The sequence below is a fragment of the Salvia miltiorrhiza genome, chromosome 4 (assembly GCF_028751815.1).
Source record: "Salvia miltiorrhiza cultivar Shanhuang (shh) chromosome 4, IMPLAD_Smil_shh, whole genome shotgun sequence".
In the NCBI taxonomy this organism is placed as follows: Eukaryota; Viridiplantae; Streptophyta; class Magnoliopsida; order Lamiales; family Lamiaceae; genus Salvia; species Salvia miltiorrhiza.
Window position 1 is genome coordinate 26,569,635 of NC_080390.1, and position 19,020 is coordinate 26,588,654.

Genomic DNA, 19,020 nt, shown 5'->3' on the forward strand with positions numbered 1-19,020 from the left:
TTGTACCACTCGCCATCCAATGTCTAACTATGTCTCTTTTGCCTGTTTGAGTCTTTCTTTTCGGTCTTTTGCTCTTTCCCTTTTCTCTACAGTTATTCCAACTTCTTACCTTGAGGCACTCAAACATCCACATTGGAAGGCTGCTATGGATGAGGAGATGTGTGCCATTTTATCTCGTGGCACTTGGGTTCTAGCAACTGCTCCTGTTTCTGCTGTTATTGTTTCTTGTCGTTCGGTGTTCACTATCAAGTTTCTTGCTGATGGTACCATTGATCGGTACAAAGCCCGCCTTGTAGCAAAAGGTTTTACACAGACTTATGGTGTGGATTACTTTGAGACATTCTCTCCCACCGCTCGTTTGAACTCCATTCGCATCTTGTTCTCCTTGGCTGTTAATCTTTCTTGGCCTATGTATCAGCTTGATGTGAAGAATGCTTTTCTCTATGGCGATATATCTCCAACTGTTTATATGGAGCAACCTCCCGGGTATGTTGCTCAGGGGGAGGATTCTACTAAGGTGTGTTGTCTTAAGAAGGCTATTTATGGTCTTAAGCAAAGTCCGAAGGCATGGTTTGACAAGTTTAGTAGTGTTCTCAGCAAAATTGGGTTTAAGCAATGCAAGTCTGACCACTCTGTTTTTGTGCGCCATCAAGCCTCTGGAATTGTCATTCTCGTTGTCTATGTCGATGACATCCTTATATCTGGGAGTGATGTACAAGGAATTGCTGATACAAAGACATACTTGCAAGAACAATTCGTTATTAAGGATTTGGGACGTCCCAAGTACTTCTTGGGAATTGAAATTGCTCACAGCAAGTATGGAATTTCTCTGTCTCAGCAGAAGTATGCTACTGATTTACTTAAAGAAACCGGGTTGTTGGGAACGAAGCCGGTTGATACTCCTATGGATATTGACCCGAATGTCTGGGATGAGAGTGAAGATTTCTTGGAGGACAAAGCTAAGTACAGACGTCTTGTTGGGAAACTTATCTACTTGATAGTGACACGGCCTGATATTTCTTTTGCGGTTGGTTTGGTTAGTCGTTTCTTGGATAAGCCTAAACAAGTTCATTGGGAAGCTGCTATTCGAATTCTTCGATATATCAAGAAATCTCCGGGAAAATGATTGTTTTTAAAAAAAAATGGTCATCTAAAAATTGAAGGGTACTCTGATGCTGATTATGCTGGCTCTAAAATTGATCGGAAATCGACATCTGCAAACTGTACTTACTTGGGTGGAAATTTGATAACTTGGAGGAGCAAGAAACAACAAACAGTTGCTAGATCTTCAGCCGGAGCTGAGTATAGAGCTATGGCTCATACTGCAACTGAGATGATTGGTGTGAAGAATCTGCTTGGGGAATTAGGATTCACTTTCAATGAACCGTTACCCATGCACTGTGATAACCAAGCAGCTATATACATTGCTAACAATCCAGTTTTTCATGAACGGACTAAACATATTGAGGTTGACTGCCATTTCATTCGTGAGTGTGTATTGAACCAAACTATTTCTACTCCGTTCACTTCTTCGTCAGATCAAATTGCTGATATCTTCACTAAACCGTTGGGAGGCAAGCGTTTCTCTGAGTTGTGTATCAAGCTGGATATGATTAACATATATGCTCCAGCTTGAGGGGGAGTGTTATGAATAGTAATAAGTATCCCACATTGGTTTAGTGTTCCTAGTTGTGATAGTTCTCTTATGTATAAATATGTACTCTTATCTCCAATATAAATAAACCTTCCTACTTCTTCTTCTTCAATATGTTTTATATCTTTATTCTTATTATTTCATTAAAAAAAAATTATATATGTAATATAACTACTACCTATAAAATATTTGAGAGGTTAAAAACCACTAATGCAATAAGTTATAGTGCTATGATTATGTTATAATTAATTTGTTCAGATTTTATTTGATACACAGTCATAATAGTTGATTAATCTTAAATTTCAAATATTTTACATATTTTGATTAAATATTCAAGAAAAAATAAATGAATAAATATCCTAAAGTCTATTTTAATCATATATATTACCAATATAAATTTTCATAATATTATAAACTTTGGTTGAACAGTTTATTTACATTTATCCGTAAGACTAACAAATATAAAATATTTAAAAGATAAAAAATTAACTAATAATTTAATTTAGGCAATATGAAAAATTATAACAAAATATTATTCATATAATCTTAAGTAGGCGAAAATAAGAATAAAAAAAAAATAATAATAAGGTGATTTTGGCGGGAAAACATTACTTACTATTTATGTAAGTGGTTGAGCTTTTATATATATATATAGATATATTTATGATTTCTTTACAAGAATATATATATATATATATATATATATATATATATATATATATATGGGTGGACTAAAATAAAAACAACTTTTAGAATATAAAATAGAAACTATTTTCTCCCGTTAGATTATCAAGATCTACGGGTCATTCATCACCTTATTGGATGGATTCATGATCCTGAGTTCGAATGTTATAGGTAGCAAAAAAATTATTTTTCGCAATTCATACATTTACACAACGAATTCACCTAATTGACACTTAACAACTATAATTAAAATTAGTAAACTCAAATTCTTCGTAATTATTCATGATTTTATTGGAGATTACAATAGGCTCAATCTCACACTATTTTTTTGTCATATTAAAAATAATTACTTGTAGAAAATATTCAAATTCTATTAAGTATGTGATATACATATACATATATACAATCCTAAATTATATTATATTTTTTGACTTTTTATATGTTGGTTGTGTTTCGAATAATTACGATCTCATGAAAATAATAAAATCAAGATGATGTTGTAAAGTACACAATACTTGATAAATACATAACTCATTAATGATTTATGTAAAGAATTTTCTTTTAGAAATATTATCCGATATCAATATAATAAAATATAAATATTTTAAAAAATTGAAATACGTTTTATAGTGGTTTTATAGTAGTTTTACTTTGTTGATAGATGATAGTTAGGCAGCGGCACATGATGCTTTTCGAACGCATGCTTTTGATTCCGGCAAGATTCCTTTAGAACGCATGCTTTTCGAACGCATGCGTTGAAAATTCTCTCTCTCTTGAACGCGTTTGAGAACAGAGCCGCCGAATTGGAGATTTTGGTCATCCTTTCGGCGTCGGCGACGTCTTCTCCGGCGTGTCTGCCAGAGTCACGAGGACGGCCTCCTCCTTTCCGGTGCGGCGCGGACTCTTCTCCTCCGGTACATAAGCTCTAGGCAGCGGCTCGACATCTCTGGAACAGCAACGAGGATCCAACAGAGGCCGCGGCGGGCTGCTGGAGGTTACCGGCGACCTCGGCTCTGGGCGGCGGCTCAGATCTGTTTCTGAACAGTTGACGACGGCGGCTTCCTCTAAGCCGCGCCGACCTCGATCCGCGCATTGCGCCCAGATCGGAGTCCTCCCCCAGCTGTGATTGAGCCGCTCCCACCGGTCCGGCCGTCCACCTCCAGTCTCGGACCTCCCTAGCCGCCACCGGACTGGAACCTCGTGCTGCTGCTCCGGCAGTCCAATGACTACCTCGCCGGCCGGAGCTCATGATAAGGGACCTTCAAGAACTCCTCCCTCAACCTTTAACTCGATGACTCATTCAGCTGCTCGGGCCACCTCGTCGGCCGGAACTCAAGATAAGGGATTCCTAAATCTCCCCTCTGTTTCTGCGAATTTTGAACACCTTCAACCTCGATCTTCTTCCGCTCCGTCTATATCTGCCACGGTTGGTAACAGCGAGGTGAAAACTACTGAGGCCCAGGATGCCGCTGGGAAGACATCGGCCACAAATCCTTGTGGTGCCGATTGCACGACAGTTGATAGGAATTCGGTAAATCCTAGCGTGGCCGATAACGCTAGGATTTCTTATGCTAGTGCTACCGTTAAGCGACCTGTTAAACGGCAAGATTTAGCTGCTCATGTTTTTCATGATTTGCGTCCAACGAAGGAAGGAGATCAATTCTCTCTCGAAATTCGTAAGGCTTTATATTTAAAGGAGGTCCAAGCTTTTGAGCATGCACTAACAGGACGACTTCTGTTGGGGAAAGGCGATAAGCCACGTTCAACTATGGAGTTGAAGTCGGAGCTTCAACAGATTTGGGGTATAAATTCTGACTGGCAACTGATTCCGCTGGGAAAGGGATTTTACACGCTCCGTTTTACTACAACGACTGATAAAGCTACGGCAAAGGCAAAGGTGATCTGGGAGCTGTCAAAGGGTCTTCTTCGACTCCGAGAGTGGACTCGCAACTTTGATCCATTCAAAGAAAACTCTCCCTTGGCGAATGTTTGGGTGCGAATTCATTATCTTCCTATCGAGTATTGGAATCCACAAATTATCTCTGGAATTGGTCGTTACTTGGGCCATCCTCTAAAGATCGATGGAGCTTCGGCAGGTAGAGATTTTGGACATTTCGCCCGTATTCTTGTTGAAATAGATATGTCTCACCCTCTTCCTAATACTCTTCTTATTGATATGGAGGATTTTTCTTTTCATATTGAGTTTGTTTTCGAAAATCTCCCTCTTTATTGTGGTCGTTGCAAGATTATGGGACACTCCCCCGATAGATGCCGCAAGTCGAAGTTTGGGGGGATGGGTGAGCAGAATGACACTGTGAATGACAAGGCTAAGCTTACGCAAGTTCACAACGGGCCGCATTGGCAGGCAGCGATTACCTCGCATGAACAGGATACAAATATAAATGTCCAACAACAACTAACTTGGAAGCCGGTGCAACCAGAGTTTGGGCAGCAGGAGGCTGCCCCTTTGAAGAAGCAGCAGCAGGATGCTCCGACGGAATCGGCAGAGAAAGATTCTACTTTTGGGAAGACTCATGATAAACCTGCTGCGGCTTGGTCAAAGGTCGCCGAACAGGCGGTAAAAAAACAGATTGTTGTTCCGGTTCTTCAGAAAGAGGCTGTCGAGACGCGTAATGCATTTCAGGCTCTGGACTTGGAGAATAATGCGGAGACTTGTTTGGATACGGGCGTGGATCCTACTTCTGGACCGTCTTTCGGGGTTCATTTATCTGAGCCGGATTTGTTGGACAAAATATTGGTTCCGATTCAGGGGGATAAAGATGTGATTAAAGATAGTGACTTGGTCATTAACGAGGAGGACACAGATGTGGAGGAAACTTTGGAGATGGAGGCTCCGGATGGCACGGGTTTCAACACAGCGATTATTGACGACACAGCTGTTGCTCTCGAACGTGACCCAACTTTGGACAAAAGCGGGGGAGTTTCGCATGAAGGTAACAAGGATTTGTCCGCTATTCGCCCGGACAATATTACTAGTCGCATTAGTCGGTTAGAGGAGCAGGTTAGTCAGGGGATGCAATTACTCTCGGACAAGACGACCAAGCGGGGACGTGGCCGCCCAAAGGGCACGGGAAAGGGCATGGGAAGTGAGCCGATGCAAGCAGTTCCGGAAGGTAGCATAAAAGGTCGCCTCAGGAATGCGGGGGAAATGGGCTACAATCCGAGGAACTTTGTGGTTGATTATAGCAATAGTGATAGCATGAATGCAATGAATAATATAGTTCATAGACGTTGGTCAGATGAGATGGACGACTATCCTGATTTATGGGATTGCTAGTGTCTTCAGGTTTCTTTGTTTAACGATCTCTTTTCGAGTTTCGTGCCCTTAGTCTGCGTTTTGTGCTCTCAAGGGATTCTTTTTACTTTTTCTTTTATAAAAAACCTCTATTTAATAAAAAATAGTGGTTTCATAGTGGTTGGGGGTGTTTAAATAAAAAAATGTTACAAAAAACAAAAATGTCAGACAAAACATAAAAAGATATTAAATACTCACTCCGTCCACCAATTAAAGGCCTAGGGGGAAAAAATACGGGTTTTAAGAAAAAGTGTATTTTTATTAGTTGAGTGGAGAAAGGGTCCCACTTTTTAAGAAAAAGTTTATTTTTATTAGTTGAGTGGAGAAAGGGTCCCACTTTTTTGTAAAGAATCTTTGATTTTTTTGATTAAATAATGAATAAAAACTTACCAAAAATAGGAAGGCCTTGTTTTTGTGGACGTCCCAAAAAGGCAAGTAGGCCTTGAATTGGTGGACGGAGGGAGTACCAAATTATTTATACTTACCAAACTAATTATTTTCTTAATTCGAAAATGCTACGAATTATGTATGGCTTCAATGAAATGAAATATTTAATTTTTTTTTAAAAAAAAATGAAATGTTCAATTTTTACATAGCACCGAATTATGTATCCTATATATGTTCAATTAATTCATTTAAGTGCATAGACTTAAGGAGATTAAACATTTAATTTTATGTTCATGAATGTAATTTATGACCTAGAAAAATGAAATGACATTCAATTTATATTCATAATATATTAAATTTAGTATCTTAAAATATTAAACTTTTAATAAGGGGCATTTAAAGTAAAACACATTTTCAGTAAAAAAATTATGACTTTTATACCCCTACTGATCCGGATCAATTTGATCCGTAAAGATTTATCCTATGAAAAAAATCCATATCAATAAAAACTTAATTTTCTCTCTCTCAGCACCGTAGCTCAATAAAGATAAGAGACTAGGATAGTAGAGTGTGAATCTGAATCTTTCATTATTTTTAAATTTTTAATTAAAAAAAGACTCTCTTTTTTCTACACTAACAAAGGTTTTATTTTGAATGTAAATTTTCTGTCCTACAATTTATTGTGTCTCATCGTGTCTCTTTAATTAATTTTACTATTTTATATTACACGCGTCTCAATTGAACATGTCACAAAGTTTGGACACATATATTAATAAGCGAATAGTTTATAATACAATAAGAGAGATAAAGTAATTTGTAAAGGTATATTTGTAAAAAAAAAAAAGAGATAGAAATATATATTCTTTTTAAGTGAAAATAAAGATAATCATTTAAAAGATAAAATAATTTGTTTTGTTGTTGTTGCAAACACAGAAATGTTGGATAAAAGGATGGAATAATCAATCCAACATTACCGTATGAAAAACTGAAAAGTAACATAAAATAAAGTACGAACAATTGAATGATTTTATACTGCAAGTTAATTAATTGCAGTGTGAACATATAAAAATCCTCTTTACAATAAAAATACGTAAAACCACTCAGAAGAATCTCTTGAATTGATAAGAAAAGAAATCTCTTCTAATCCTATCAATTTAATGAAGCTATTCTATGAATCAAACAATCAAACATACCAACTAGCCCTAGCAAACGAGTCTCCCACTCAAGGAATGTTAGGGACATGAATCTCCCGCTCAAAGTGTGTTTTGCACTAGATGTTCGATAAGATGTTGGAATAATAACCTCGACCACCTGCACTTGTATGTCTTTGTGAATGAATTGGTAACTATTGCAAAATGCTCAGCCCCTATTTATAGATAAAATATATGTTTGGTGGGCAAGAATATCATGACTGATTTTGTGGGATATGGACGTGGTATGTGGGAGTTTCTTCGAGGCAAAGCTTGTGTGTTGGTTAAGAAATTTAACCGACATCCCTACTTTGAGGAAGACCAAGTCTTCAAACTTTTAATCGTTCTCATTTCTTCTCTTTGAGACATCCAAAAGTATCTCAACCCAGTGTAGGTGAATTTAATTTATTTTCCTCCATACTTTATGATATTCAAATGTATATACATATAGATATTAATTCTCTTAAAAATATTTAATAAAGAAGATAAAACAAGGAATTTATTCAACTTACGAATAAATATTATTAGAGTTAAAATGACTCTAACACAATTAATAAAATAGGTGTATATAATTGAACTTTTCAAAGTTGGCGTCAAAATTAAATTTTGGTCTAAGTTGGTTTATTTTCATGAAATTAACTTTAAATTAAAATTAAAAAAAAATTAAAAGAGTGACGGATGATCCCATTTGGTTTCATTCGATCAACTTTTAATAAAGTAATTGGGCTAAGCCCATATTGACATGATTATACTACAAAAATTTCTTGATCCAACAAAATTTTCCAGCCCAATGCATTAGATCAGCATGTAATGTAAGGGTAGTTCTATTCACAGCCCCCATTTTTCTCTTCATAGCCTCTCATTAAATAAATAATAATAAAATATACATAAATGTCAATTTCACCCCTATAGCTCTAAATTAAATTCCATAGCCTCCATTGATTCGTAGGGAGCCTAGAGCCTTATAGTTATGAATTAATTCCTTAACTTCTGTAAATTTGTATTTAGAAAGATCATGTAGCTAGATAGTTTTCACCATAACCTATTTCTTTATACATTTATACGAAGATAATTGTTGTCTTTAAGTTTTACTTCTTTAACACTCAAAACACCATACATATATCAGAGTCTCCAAACTTAGTTCTAAAGTTATAATAATCATCAAATAAATCGAAATTCTTGAAGAAACACCAAATGTTGTGGATGCACTCTTCATTCCGATCACTGCCAGTGAAATCTTCTTCACCTTTCACCTTCTTATACAACACCCTCCCCAGAAGCACAACCTCCACGCTTTTGTCCTTCAGAAACACAACTAACAAATCATATGGTTTATTCTTCGGCTCAAATAATTTAAATTCGACATCAACTTTGACAGCTTGAGCACCTAGGGCCATTTCGCCTAATATTTTGCATCGATTTAGCGTTGATTCTCTTCATGTCCACGATGAGGCAAATATATTCAATGTCGAGTAGTCTTGAGAGGGAAGCGAGCGGCAACGAAGGATTTGGTGGGGTGTGACTATGAGGATTTTATTTTGATGCAAAACAATATTATCTTGCTTCTCCAAATTGTGGATCAATCCTCTAGCAAATAAAACTATCTTTTCCTCACACCATGAAAGTTCTTTCGCTAGATCCAAAGTCTCCCTGCAATAGTGAAGCAACGAATGTATGGTATTTTAATCTTCAAATTTAATTAAGGAGGTTATGCGTGGAGGTTATGCGTGTGTTTTTGGGGCTACATATAAAGCAATTTAATTTAGGGCTACAGAGGTAGAACAATAAATTTACATTTATTCTTTTATTATCTTTTAAATAAAAGGCTACAAAGAGAAAATTGGGGGTTATGAATATAATCACCCGTAATGTAAACCTCCAAAATAGTGAAATGCCGACTGAAAATTCCCTCTTTCAAAAGTAAAACCCTAATTCAAATGATTCTTCTTCGCAGGCTTAATAAACCTTCTAAAACTGTAGCAACACCGATCAACGATGCTACCGCCCGTCACTTAAGAACCCAAACCGCAGATTCAGCTCCCTCGTCGGCCAAATACGACGACCTAATCAACGCCGCCGGCCGCCGGGGAGACTTCGCCGCCGTGAGCGACCTCCTCTCGCGTCGCCTGACGGTCGGCTGCCTCAACACCAGCAACACGTTCAAATTCATCGCGACCAGCACCGCAGCGCTCGACGAGCTCCTCCGGAGCCTCGGCGCCGTGGACGACTGGTTCGCAAGGAAGCACGCGCACGACGCGCTGGTCGCGCAGCTCGCGCGTCTGCACCGCGCCGCCGACGCGCTGCGCGTTGCGGAGACGATGGCGCGGCGGAGCTACGGCGTCACGGCGGCGACGTTCGACCCGATCGTCAACGCGCTCGCGAGGAGGAAGGAGATGGCCGCCGCGTGGCGCGCGATGGACGCGATGCGCGAGTGCGGCGTGCGGCCGAGCGCGGCGTCGTTCAACTACATCCTGATGGGGTACTGCTTCGTCGGCGACGTGGCGTCCGCGGCCGACACGGTGGACAGAATGGAGGCGGAGGGGGTGAAGGTGGAGGCAATGACGTACGACGCGCTGGTGCTAGGCGCGTGCAGGGCGGGGAGGGTGGAGGTGGCTCTGGCGGTGGTGCGGAGGGCAGTGGAGAGCGGAGTGGCGGCGCTGTTCTCGACGTATACTCACATCATAGGGGAAATGGTGCGGCGCGGGTATTACGAGCAGGCGGCGGAGTTCGTGAGGATTTTCGCCGGAAAAAATGAGAAATTGGACGCGGAGATTTATGGATATCTGGTGCGGCGGTTGAAGTATAAGAAAAGAATAGGTGAGGCGAAATCGTTGGCGGAGGAGATGGATCAAACATTGCAATCTGTAGAAGAGGATTAAGGGCTAATGACTGCATTTTTTCTCTAGTTAATTAATGGAGTATTAGAGCATTGGCAACGGACATCCTCGAAGCCACTCGAGTAGGCGTTGCAAGTGAGTGCTACTCGAGTGCTACTCGAGTTATCGAGTATGCTCGATAATTTTTTTTTTTAATTCTCTTCTCCTCTTTAAAAATCCTCTCTCATCTTTAAAAACTAAAAAAATCAAGTAGGCTATCAAGGAACCCCAATGCAGCACTACCTACTCAATATCACAACCACTATCAAGTAGGCTATCAAGGAACCCCATTGCGGATGCTCTTAGTGAGGGGTTATGTTTTCAATTTATAATCCCGAAGTGGCAAAGATACATAAGAAATGATGAAATAAAAATGATTGATCCTATTCCTCTTTAAACATGGCATGATCAAAACAATTAAGAGCATCCCAATGGGCTTACTTGATAGCCTATTTGATAGTGAGTGACTACATTGAGTAAGTAGTGCTGCATTGGAGTTACTTGATAGCCTACTTGATAACATTAGTTTTGATTTTATGTTTTTCATTTAAATTTAATTGCTCAAATTTAAATAACATATTTTTTTAATAGTTAAATACGTCATTAAACTAAAACATTATTAAAAATTAGATAACATTTAAAAACACCTAAAACATCATCAAAAATTATATAAAAATTAAAAACACCTAAAACATCATAAAAAAACCATCATTAAAATTACATAATTAAAATCCTAGTCTAGACCACGACGCCTGAACACGTCGGCGACCATGGACGCGTGCAATGCCCTTTGTGCGTCGTATCCGCGTTCAGGAGCTGCATATCGAGCTCCCTCTCCTTGATATCGTTCAGGGTCCTCATCTGTTGGTCGGACCTGTCCAATCTCTCCACTATTTCGGGTGGAGGCTCCGAGCTCATCTGCACTGCGACGCTGACGCCTTCCCTTTCCCCTTTGCCGCCGCCTTCGCCGCCTTGTTGCCAATGGGCCGAGAAGAAGAGATCTCCTTGCCCGACGCCGAGGTGGTAAAGCCGCCCTTTTCCGTAGTCTTTGTCCTCTTGGAGGCATGCACGTCTCCGGCGAGGTACATCGACTTGAACTTGGGATTGTTCCGGAGAACTTTCCACGCGTTCCAAAAATTGAATGCAACCTTTCGTGGGCTTCGAGCCTTGAAGAGGATTTGGGCCTTGTCACGGAGCATATCGTCAGAATGACCGGAAGACCAATTGTTGCGCGTGTCCACCCAAATAGTTTTCCAGAGACGCACATCCGCGCTCACTCGAATCCAGTGGCCTTGAAGTTGCCGGATCTTAAGGTCGATGCCGATGATGGGGTTGACACGTGCGCGGATCCGTCCCCAATACGCCTCCCCCTTCTGATCCGTCCCACGGATGGCGTCGTTCGTCTCCTCCGCCCAAACTTAGACGATGAGATCCGTATGCTCGGGAAGGTAAGTATGACGGATCCTTACTTCCTTGTCGTGCTTGATTTTGTTGGCCATTTCCTTCCTCCGGCCGCCCTTCTTTGGTTTGGAGGCACTTTGCTCTGGACTGACTGGTTCCTCCTCGGCTGGGGTCTCCTCCAAGTTGATTTTCCCCATATCGAGGTGATAATCGGCGGAGAGATCGGGGCACCAATTAGGATCATAGAAAGGGTTGTGTAGATCCATGAAGGAAGAAAATTATAAGAGAAATGGAGGAGAAGAAAATTGGAGAAGAAATGTGAGGATAAATGGAGGAGGAGGGGGTTTTTAATGAAAACCAGTTTCTAAAGATAATACACTTATGGTACGTTCTCTTTGATTATAAATTTATCATGGAAAAATGAGGGATAAATAAAAATTCACTCTTTAAATTCTTCATTTCTTTTTCCTCATTTCCTACTTAACCCATTCCTCATTTTCACAAAATAGGAAATGAGGGAAAAGAAATGAAGGATTCAAAAAGTGAAATTTTTGTTATCTCTCATTTTTTCATGATAAATTTACAACCAAAGAGAACGCATACTTATTTCATGAGCTTGGGAATTTCCAAGAGTGATGCGGTGGAGATGCTTTTTAGATGTTGTAGAGGCTAAAATCTACAATTGAAGTTGACGTCTGCACGTCCGGATAGATCGGGCACTAGCAACCTGTCAACACAAGAACACGTAAGAGCCCTAGGTTGAGCACCGGGTGGGGGTGTCGACCGTAGGGCCTCCGACGCTCAAGTTAGTAACGAAATAGCAAAATAGAATGATAAGCAAATTGAAATAAGAGATAAAGGCAGGCTGGAATGTGCGATTATTCCAGGCTGTAAGCGGCGTCGGAGGGTAGAAACGGCGACATTGTGTTGTGATAATGGAATATGGGAGGCGGAGATAGGCCAAGTTGGCTAGGCGGCGGAGTAGAGAGAATTCAAGGAGTCGATAGCAAGTAAGATTTTTTTGTGTCCCCTTTGATGACCTAGTCGGGCTGTTTATATAGTGGACATCTAGCCGCTAGGGTTTCTACAGTCTGGCCTCGTCAAGGCCCTTATCTCCCAGGTTGTTGCGATTTGGACGGGATCACAAAGATTTACCCGTCTGACCGCGTCAGCTTGGTGGGAGACGTATTTTAGGGTTTGACGGCTGGGCCTTGTACTTTGTCCTTCTAGGTTGACAATAACCATTGGGCCGTATGCGATATATCCAGCTTGGTTGTGGACTCCAGTCGGTCTATAGCTTTTCGGGCTAGATGGGCCAACCTGTGTGACTGACTGGGCCTTTAGGGTCGTGCCAGGTTGGTGAGCTAGCTTGGTGGACAAGCGTGATGGGCCAGGCTGGGTGCGAATTATTCGGCCAGACGTTTGGATGAGTTGGATATGAAGTGAGATAATCAGCCTGGGTCGGCTCAGGTTGATCTTGCAATAAGTATAATTTGACTTATCGGGCTGGACGAACAAGTAATTGGGTCAGCCTAGTCATCGCTCCAAGTTGGTTCGAGGTTTATCGGGTTAGACTGACCGGTTTGTTGTCTAATTAGTCCAGCTTGGAATGTTGATTGGGCTTGAGCCAAGTTGACGAATTTTGCCCACTACAGTTAGCCCCCCACTCTACAATTAGAATTTTCTAATTGGAGAGTTAATTGATTATAGTTTTTCTGTATAGGTGGGAATATCGAACTATCTCAGTTGGTAGAGTCAATCGGTTTGTAAAAAGACAATGATTCAAGTTGACATTGACTAGCTATTCAAATTGCCAAGCTGAAACGAATTGTGATATTTGCCTCGAATCGGAGGAATACTAACGTGGGCCGATACCAGCCGTGAAGGTAAATGGTGTGGACCAATTTGAAATTGATTGATAGCCTGTAAATAAGTGAGCCATGTTGGATCGATTTGCCAACATGAGATTTGATACTCTATTAATTTGGAGTGCTTAACCAGCTTAAGGATTATTTGAATAAAGAATACAGCCTGTGGAGCTTAGAGTGCTTTTGCCAGCTTGTAGTGCTTTACCTGCTTGAGGTTTATCTGAAAAAAGAATATAACTTGTAGAGACGTGAAATTCACAAGTTGAGTTCCTTCCTTTTTTTTTAAATATACGTATGTATATAACTCGGCCTGCCAGCCTGAAAATTGTTGTAGAAATAGATAACATGGGCCGATACCAGCCTGTAAATGTCTGAGCCAATGATTGAATATCGACTTGTAGATGTGTGAGCCAAGAATTAAATATCAGCCTATAGTTAAGTGAGTCGGGTTGATTCCGTTTGCAATCATGGATTTTAGCGTTTTGTGGCAAAACTTTTGCTAGGTTGAAATTTTTGCCAGGCTGGAGTATTTTACCAGCTTGAGATTTCTTTTCTTCTTGTTCTATCGAAATTTGCAGCTTGAAAATTTGAAATAAGCAAGTAGAAATAGGCAGATATTTTTCAATTTGAAAATTTGAAGTAGCGAATTTTTCTAATTATTTCAGCCTGGCTTATTTGTCAAAACAAAAAACTCTTCGAGCATGGTATATAATTTTTCTTGTCTTCCAAGCTGGGTATATTTGTGAAGCCCAAACTGATGTAGTGTAAGTTCAGCCCGATATAAATTTATATATTTTGAAAACAAGTCCAGCCTGGTATGTTAAAGTGGAATTATTCATTTTGTCTTTCAAACTGGTATATTCGTGAAGCCCAGCCTGATGTATTTGCGAAGTCCAGCCTGGCATATTGAAGTGGAATTGTTCCGGCTAGTGTATAAGTTTTCTTTAATAAGTTTTCTTTAATTTGACTTCACAAAGCCAAGTAAATCCCTTTCTCTCTCATTCGGTTCGAAATGAAAAGAGATGGGAGATATCCCTCTCCTCCCTTCTTACTCCCTCCGTCGATCAAAGAAGACGGTTGCATGTGGTCGATTTTGAAGAGGAGGAAATCTGGAGATCTGAAGGTTGCGTTCCCTGAGCAGATCTGGGGTGTCGCTGTCGTTCAGTAAATGGCGGCGACGACTCTGATTAACTTGCAATTATAATTTTCTAATTGAAGAGTTAGTTGATTCCGATTATCCCGTATAGGCGAACTTTTGGGGATATCGAATTACCCTGTAATGCCAAGCTGCAACGGATTGCATGATTAACTTGCAAGTTGGACGCCAATTCTCTTTAGTGCGACGTGAAATTAATATACTTGCAATTTGGGCATACGTCAATCGGTTCATCAAGTCGAATTGTGTCGCCTCTTTCGGTTTGGAAAAATATTTCTCACTTTTATATTTATATATATATATTGAAGCAGTTGGAGCTCAAAAATTTGAAATAGGTAAATGTTTCCCAGCTTGGGATTTTGGAATAGGCAAAATTCCTTATTACTCCAACCTGGCTTATTGTCGGAAATATAACACAGCTTGGAATTGTAGGATACGCAAAATTTCCATTTACTCCAACTTGGCTCATTGTCGAAGATTGAGTAACTAATTGTTCCAACCTGTATGTAACACGTTGAACCCAGTAGTAGAATTGATTTTTCAAATTAACTCATTTCCAGCTTGGGACAAATCTTCTATTTATCCTAGCCTGATTCGAATTTTCTGGATGTTGGATTATTTTGTACGATTGATGTAAATCTTTTCAATCTTGCCTAATCTCCAATCTGGTTTGACAATTGAAGAAGGGAAACAGAATGAGTATTATAGTGTATCCAGCCTGATTTTGAAAAAACATAGGTATCCATCCAGCCTGGCTCATCTATCGGAATAGTGGAGTATTTCAGTCTGGTTCAATTTCTGAGAGTTAAAACTTGTAAGAGGCAAATTTGCTAACTATTCCAGCCTGACCCGTTTATCGAAATTGTGGATTATTTCAATCTCGCTTGATTTTCGTATTAATTCCTCCAGCCTGTGTGCAATATACTGAATCCCACCGATAAGTTGACTAATTAATTTTAAATTAGTTGTTTCACTTTGCAGCCTGGTCCAAAATGAAAAGGAGGGGGGGGGGGGAAATAATCTCTCCAGCCCGATTTGTATGTCGAAAATAAATTTATTGCTCCAACCTGTCTGTAGTATGTTGCCTCTCCTTTTCAAATGACTAAACTCCAGCCTGGCCCACACCAAACAAAAGATAAAAAATTCTCATTTATCTTTCCCATCTTATTCACTCTCTCTCTCTCTCGCTTCATCTTTCTCGTCGAGCAGTCAACGGCCGTCCCCGCCGTTCTCACCGTCGGACGGCGCGGTTCGGGTTTTGGCCAGCAGGAAAGAAGTTTGGCGGCGTTAGGTGCGCCTAGGGTTTTTTAGGCAGCCTGAGGGCTATTGGGCGACTGGTGGTCGGAGGCGGCGTCTTTCATCAGATAATCGAAGGAGAAGAAGTTTGTTGGTTGTTTCAAAGTTGGGGATCTGAGGTTTGGAGTTGGCGCTGCCGCTCGATTGACGGCGGTGGTAACTGAGATGGAGTGGGAGTCGAGAGAGAGGGGTGAGGCCGAGCGGCGATTTCGCCGGTGGTTGAAACTGGAGGGGATGGCTCCCTCTTTTTCTTTGCGTATTATCAGAACTCGATGTGGCTCGAGTTTGCAGGTAGAGAAGAGAAGAACGGGGGCGGCGAGCTTGAAGGCGGCTCACTGCTTGATCGAGACGGAGAGAATGAGAGGAGCCTTGGGACGGCGGCGGCTCACTGCTCTCGCCGGAGGACAGGGGGAGGCGGCGGCGGTTCTTCTCTCCTGGCCAAGGGTGGACCTTGGCGGTGGCCACCCGCAGTTTTAGGCTGACCTCGCACTCAACAACAATTTCAAGTTACAATCCGTCTTGAATTCTGGCTCGAATGTGACTATTTCAAACTTTTCAAGTAGGATTTACAGCTGAAATCAGGTGCTTTAGTTGAAGTCTGATTATTATATCTTTCAATGCGATTATAGATTTGACTGAGGAGTTCTTTTTGCTTTTGTGAATCTATATTTACAGCCTGTATCTGCGTCGTATCATCAATTTGAATTTGTGATTTGTATTATCTGTGTTTGCTTGTTTGATAGGGAGTTAAGAGAGGTATCTGAGAGGGATAGGGAGTTGAGCGGCCAGAGAGGCGAGGTGGGCGGCGGCAACCGGGCGTCGCCGACGACCGCTGCTGATTTGTGCAGCGAAGGAGACGAGCTGGGGGAGTTAAGTCCAGCAGCTCTCCGCCGGAGACTTCGAATGCAGCAGCAGGGGTTCAATTAGGTGGGTTCGTTGAATTCTTGACGGTTTGCTTGTATTGAGCCCATGTCGACGTTGGGAACTGATTGGGTTTTACCGCTGGATTGAATTGATTTGGCTATATGAAAATTCTTATTTTTGTTCGAGTGAATCCATTCCAGCCCAGCGACACTGCCGCATCTCCTAAGGTGCTGCCGATGTCGACGTAATTTATTCGGGACTGTGGGAGGTGAGTACTTGTATTTGATTTTGCCTTGAGTTACAGCTGTCTTTCCTCTTTTGTTTGAGATGAAGAGGGTGTTTGGCTAAGCTTATTTTAAAGAGCTTATAAGATGTTTCAAGAGCTTATAAGATGTAATTTTTAAGAGCTTATAAGTTGTCAAAGTGTTTGGATAATTGAGCTTATAAGCTAGAGAAAGAATTTTTTTGCTAGAGAGAGAAAATATTTTTTTAGAGAGAGAAAATCAAAGAAAAATGAACTTAAATGATATATGATGGAAATAATAAATTATAGTTGAAAAATATTTGTAAAAAGATTGTTGCATATAAGATTATAAAAAAATAAGTTGGGGTAGAGGAACTTATTTTTTGGGGAGCTTATAAGCTCTTGGAGCTTATTTTTGGAGCTTATAAGCTGTTGAGGAGCTTATTTTGCCAAACACTTTGAAGGAGCTTATAAGCTCTTAAACAGCTTATAAGCTGTTTTGAGAAGCTTATAAGCTCAGCCAAACACCATCGAAGTACAATTTTTTATGTGAAGAAATAAAATGGAGTGATCATAGCCTAGTTTTAGACAATGTTGGAGAAAGTTTGAGTAATAGGCGATTTTTTCAAATCTTCTCCTTTTTAGACTGTTGGTAGTTGAGTGAATTTACTGTGATATACTTCTCTGGAGTTGAGACAAATTAGTGGCACCCTATATTTTGCTTTCCATTCCTCATCATTGTCGTTTTTTGTTTCCTTAAGCTGTGAAGGAGTGAGTGAGTTTTGCAGTAGGGAGGAAGCAGGAGAGAAATCTCTGTAGAGGTTAGTAACTTCTCTTTTGTGTGATAAGGAATAGCTCACAATTGTCATTTATTTATTACTTATAGATTTCCTTTTTATCTTTTGGAGGTTTTGGGCTCTGTAGCAACGACTAGCTTGGGAGAGAGAGAGCAGAGAAGTAACAAGATAAAAAAGGTTTAGCGGCTTCACTTCATCTGCTGCGTTGTATTTGTCGATTGTATCTCGTCATTGTTCGTCGATTCAGTGTCTGATTTTGTGGAGTTGCCAAAGGATTAGTCAAAATATGTCTTAGATCCTTGTATCTATTCTTCGTGTAAAAGTCCAGAAGAACTTATGGCTGAATATTTATCAAAACTTCTATTTGTGTCTCGTAGACTCGTTGGTTTAGAATTTCGAGAATTGATGCATCGCTTGCTAGCGTTTCCGGATTACTGCAGCTGTCTGAAAATGCATCTTGTTGCTTTCTTTTTGTGTTTCATATTGTGATATAAATTGAAGTTTGATCTGTGATCCGTAGCCTTGTTAAACACTTGATATTCTTGTATTGAATGTATCAATAGTGCCCCTGTGAAATTAGTATGCCATGATTTGGTATTTTTCGTGTATATATTATTCCACACACTCGAAAGGACATCGGAATCAAGTTTTTCTAACTTTTTCTTCAAATGGTTATGGGGCCAAATTATTGTCATTTAGCTTGTTGTTGCTCACTTGAAATAATCATACAGTTCAAATAGTCTTTTGAACATTGTGCATGTATGCATGCTCAATATGATTAAGTTTGATGAAAATTAAATGGTGGGATATGACTCTCCATCTCGTATTTTGAGACCATCGATTTGATAATAGATTTCATGATTCAGCTTTCGACACTTCACTTGTAGCCACAAAACCACTTCAATAAATATTGATGTATATTCACGTTGGATTTCAAAGCTTTTAGCGGTGATAAAATCTAGAGCTTGACTTCTCTTTGTAGAATTAAATGTCGTGAAATTGGCCGAATTTCTGGAGCATTTGATAATTGCTTTATGCTATAATGTTGTCATCTTCCTCCAACGTGTGTTTAAGTATCAACTCCTTATCTCGTTTATAATTCTAGCACTGTTATGTGCGATGGTGGTGGAGCTTAGTGAGTAGAGGGCAGAACGAGCAAGTTGTATAGACAAAATGGCAGTCGTCAAGAAGGTGCATGATGAGGCCAATAAGATTGTCAAGAAATTGGAGTCTGCCAAGTTGAAAAATGCTCGTCGGTTGGAGCGAGCTGCAGCGGACTGCAAGGAT

At 40.2% G+C, this 19,020-nt stretch overlaps 1 protein-coding gene and 1 long non-coding RNA gene across 2 annotated transcripts; both read left to right on the plus strand.

Annotated features, from left to right (window-relative positions):
- The first annotated feature begins 9,117 nt into the window (after positions 1-9,117).
- LOC131020024 (pentatricopeptide repeat-containing protein At3g56030, mitochondrial) lies at positions 9,118-10,155 on the plus strand. The gene has a single exon (XM_057948653.1). The coding sequence runs from the start codon at positions 9,169-9,171 to the stop codon at positions 10,108-10,110; it is 942 nt and encodes a 313-aa protein (XP_057804636.1). The 5' UTR covers positions 9,118-9,168; the 3' UTR covers positions 10,111-10,155.
- A 5,797-nt stretch (positions 10,156-15,952) lies between these two features.
- Positions 15,953-18,109, plus strand: LOC131020027 (uncharacterized). The gene is made up of 4 exons (XR_009100589.1): positions 15,953-16,410; positions 16,572-16,960; positions 17,698-17,757; positions 17,845-18,109. It is a non-coding gene; the product is annotated as an uncharacterized LOC131020027 (long non-coding RNA).
- Positions 18,110-19,020: the final 911 nt, after the last annotated feature.

Excerpts from the sequence above, each read along its gene's own strand:
- LOC131020024 (XM_057948653.1), top strand. The coding sequence starts at position 9,169 with ATGATTCTTCTTCGCAGGCTTAATAAACCTTCTAAAACTGTAGCAACA.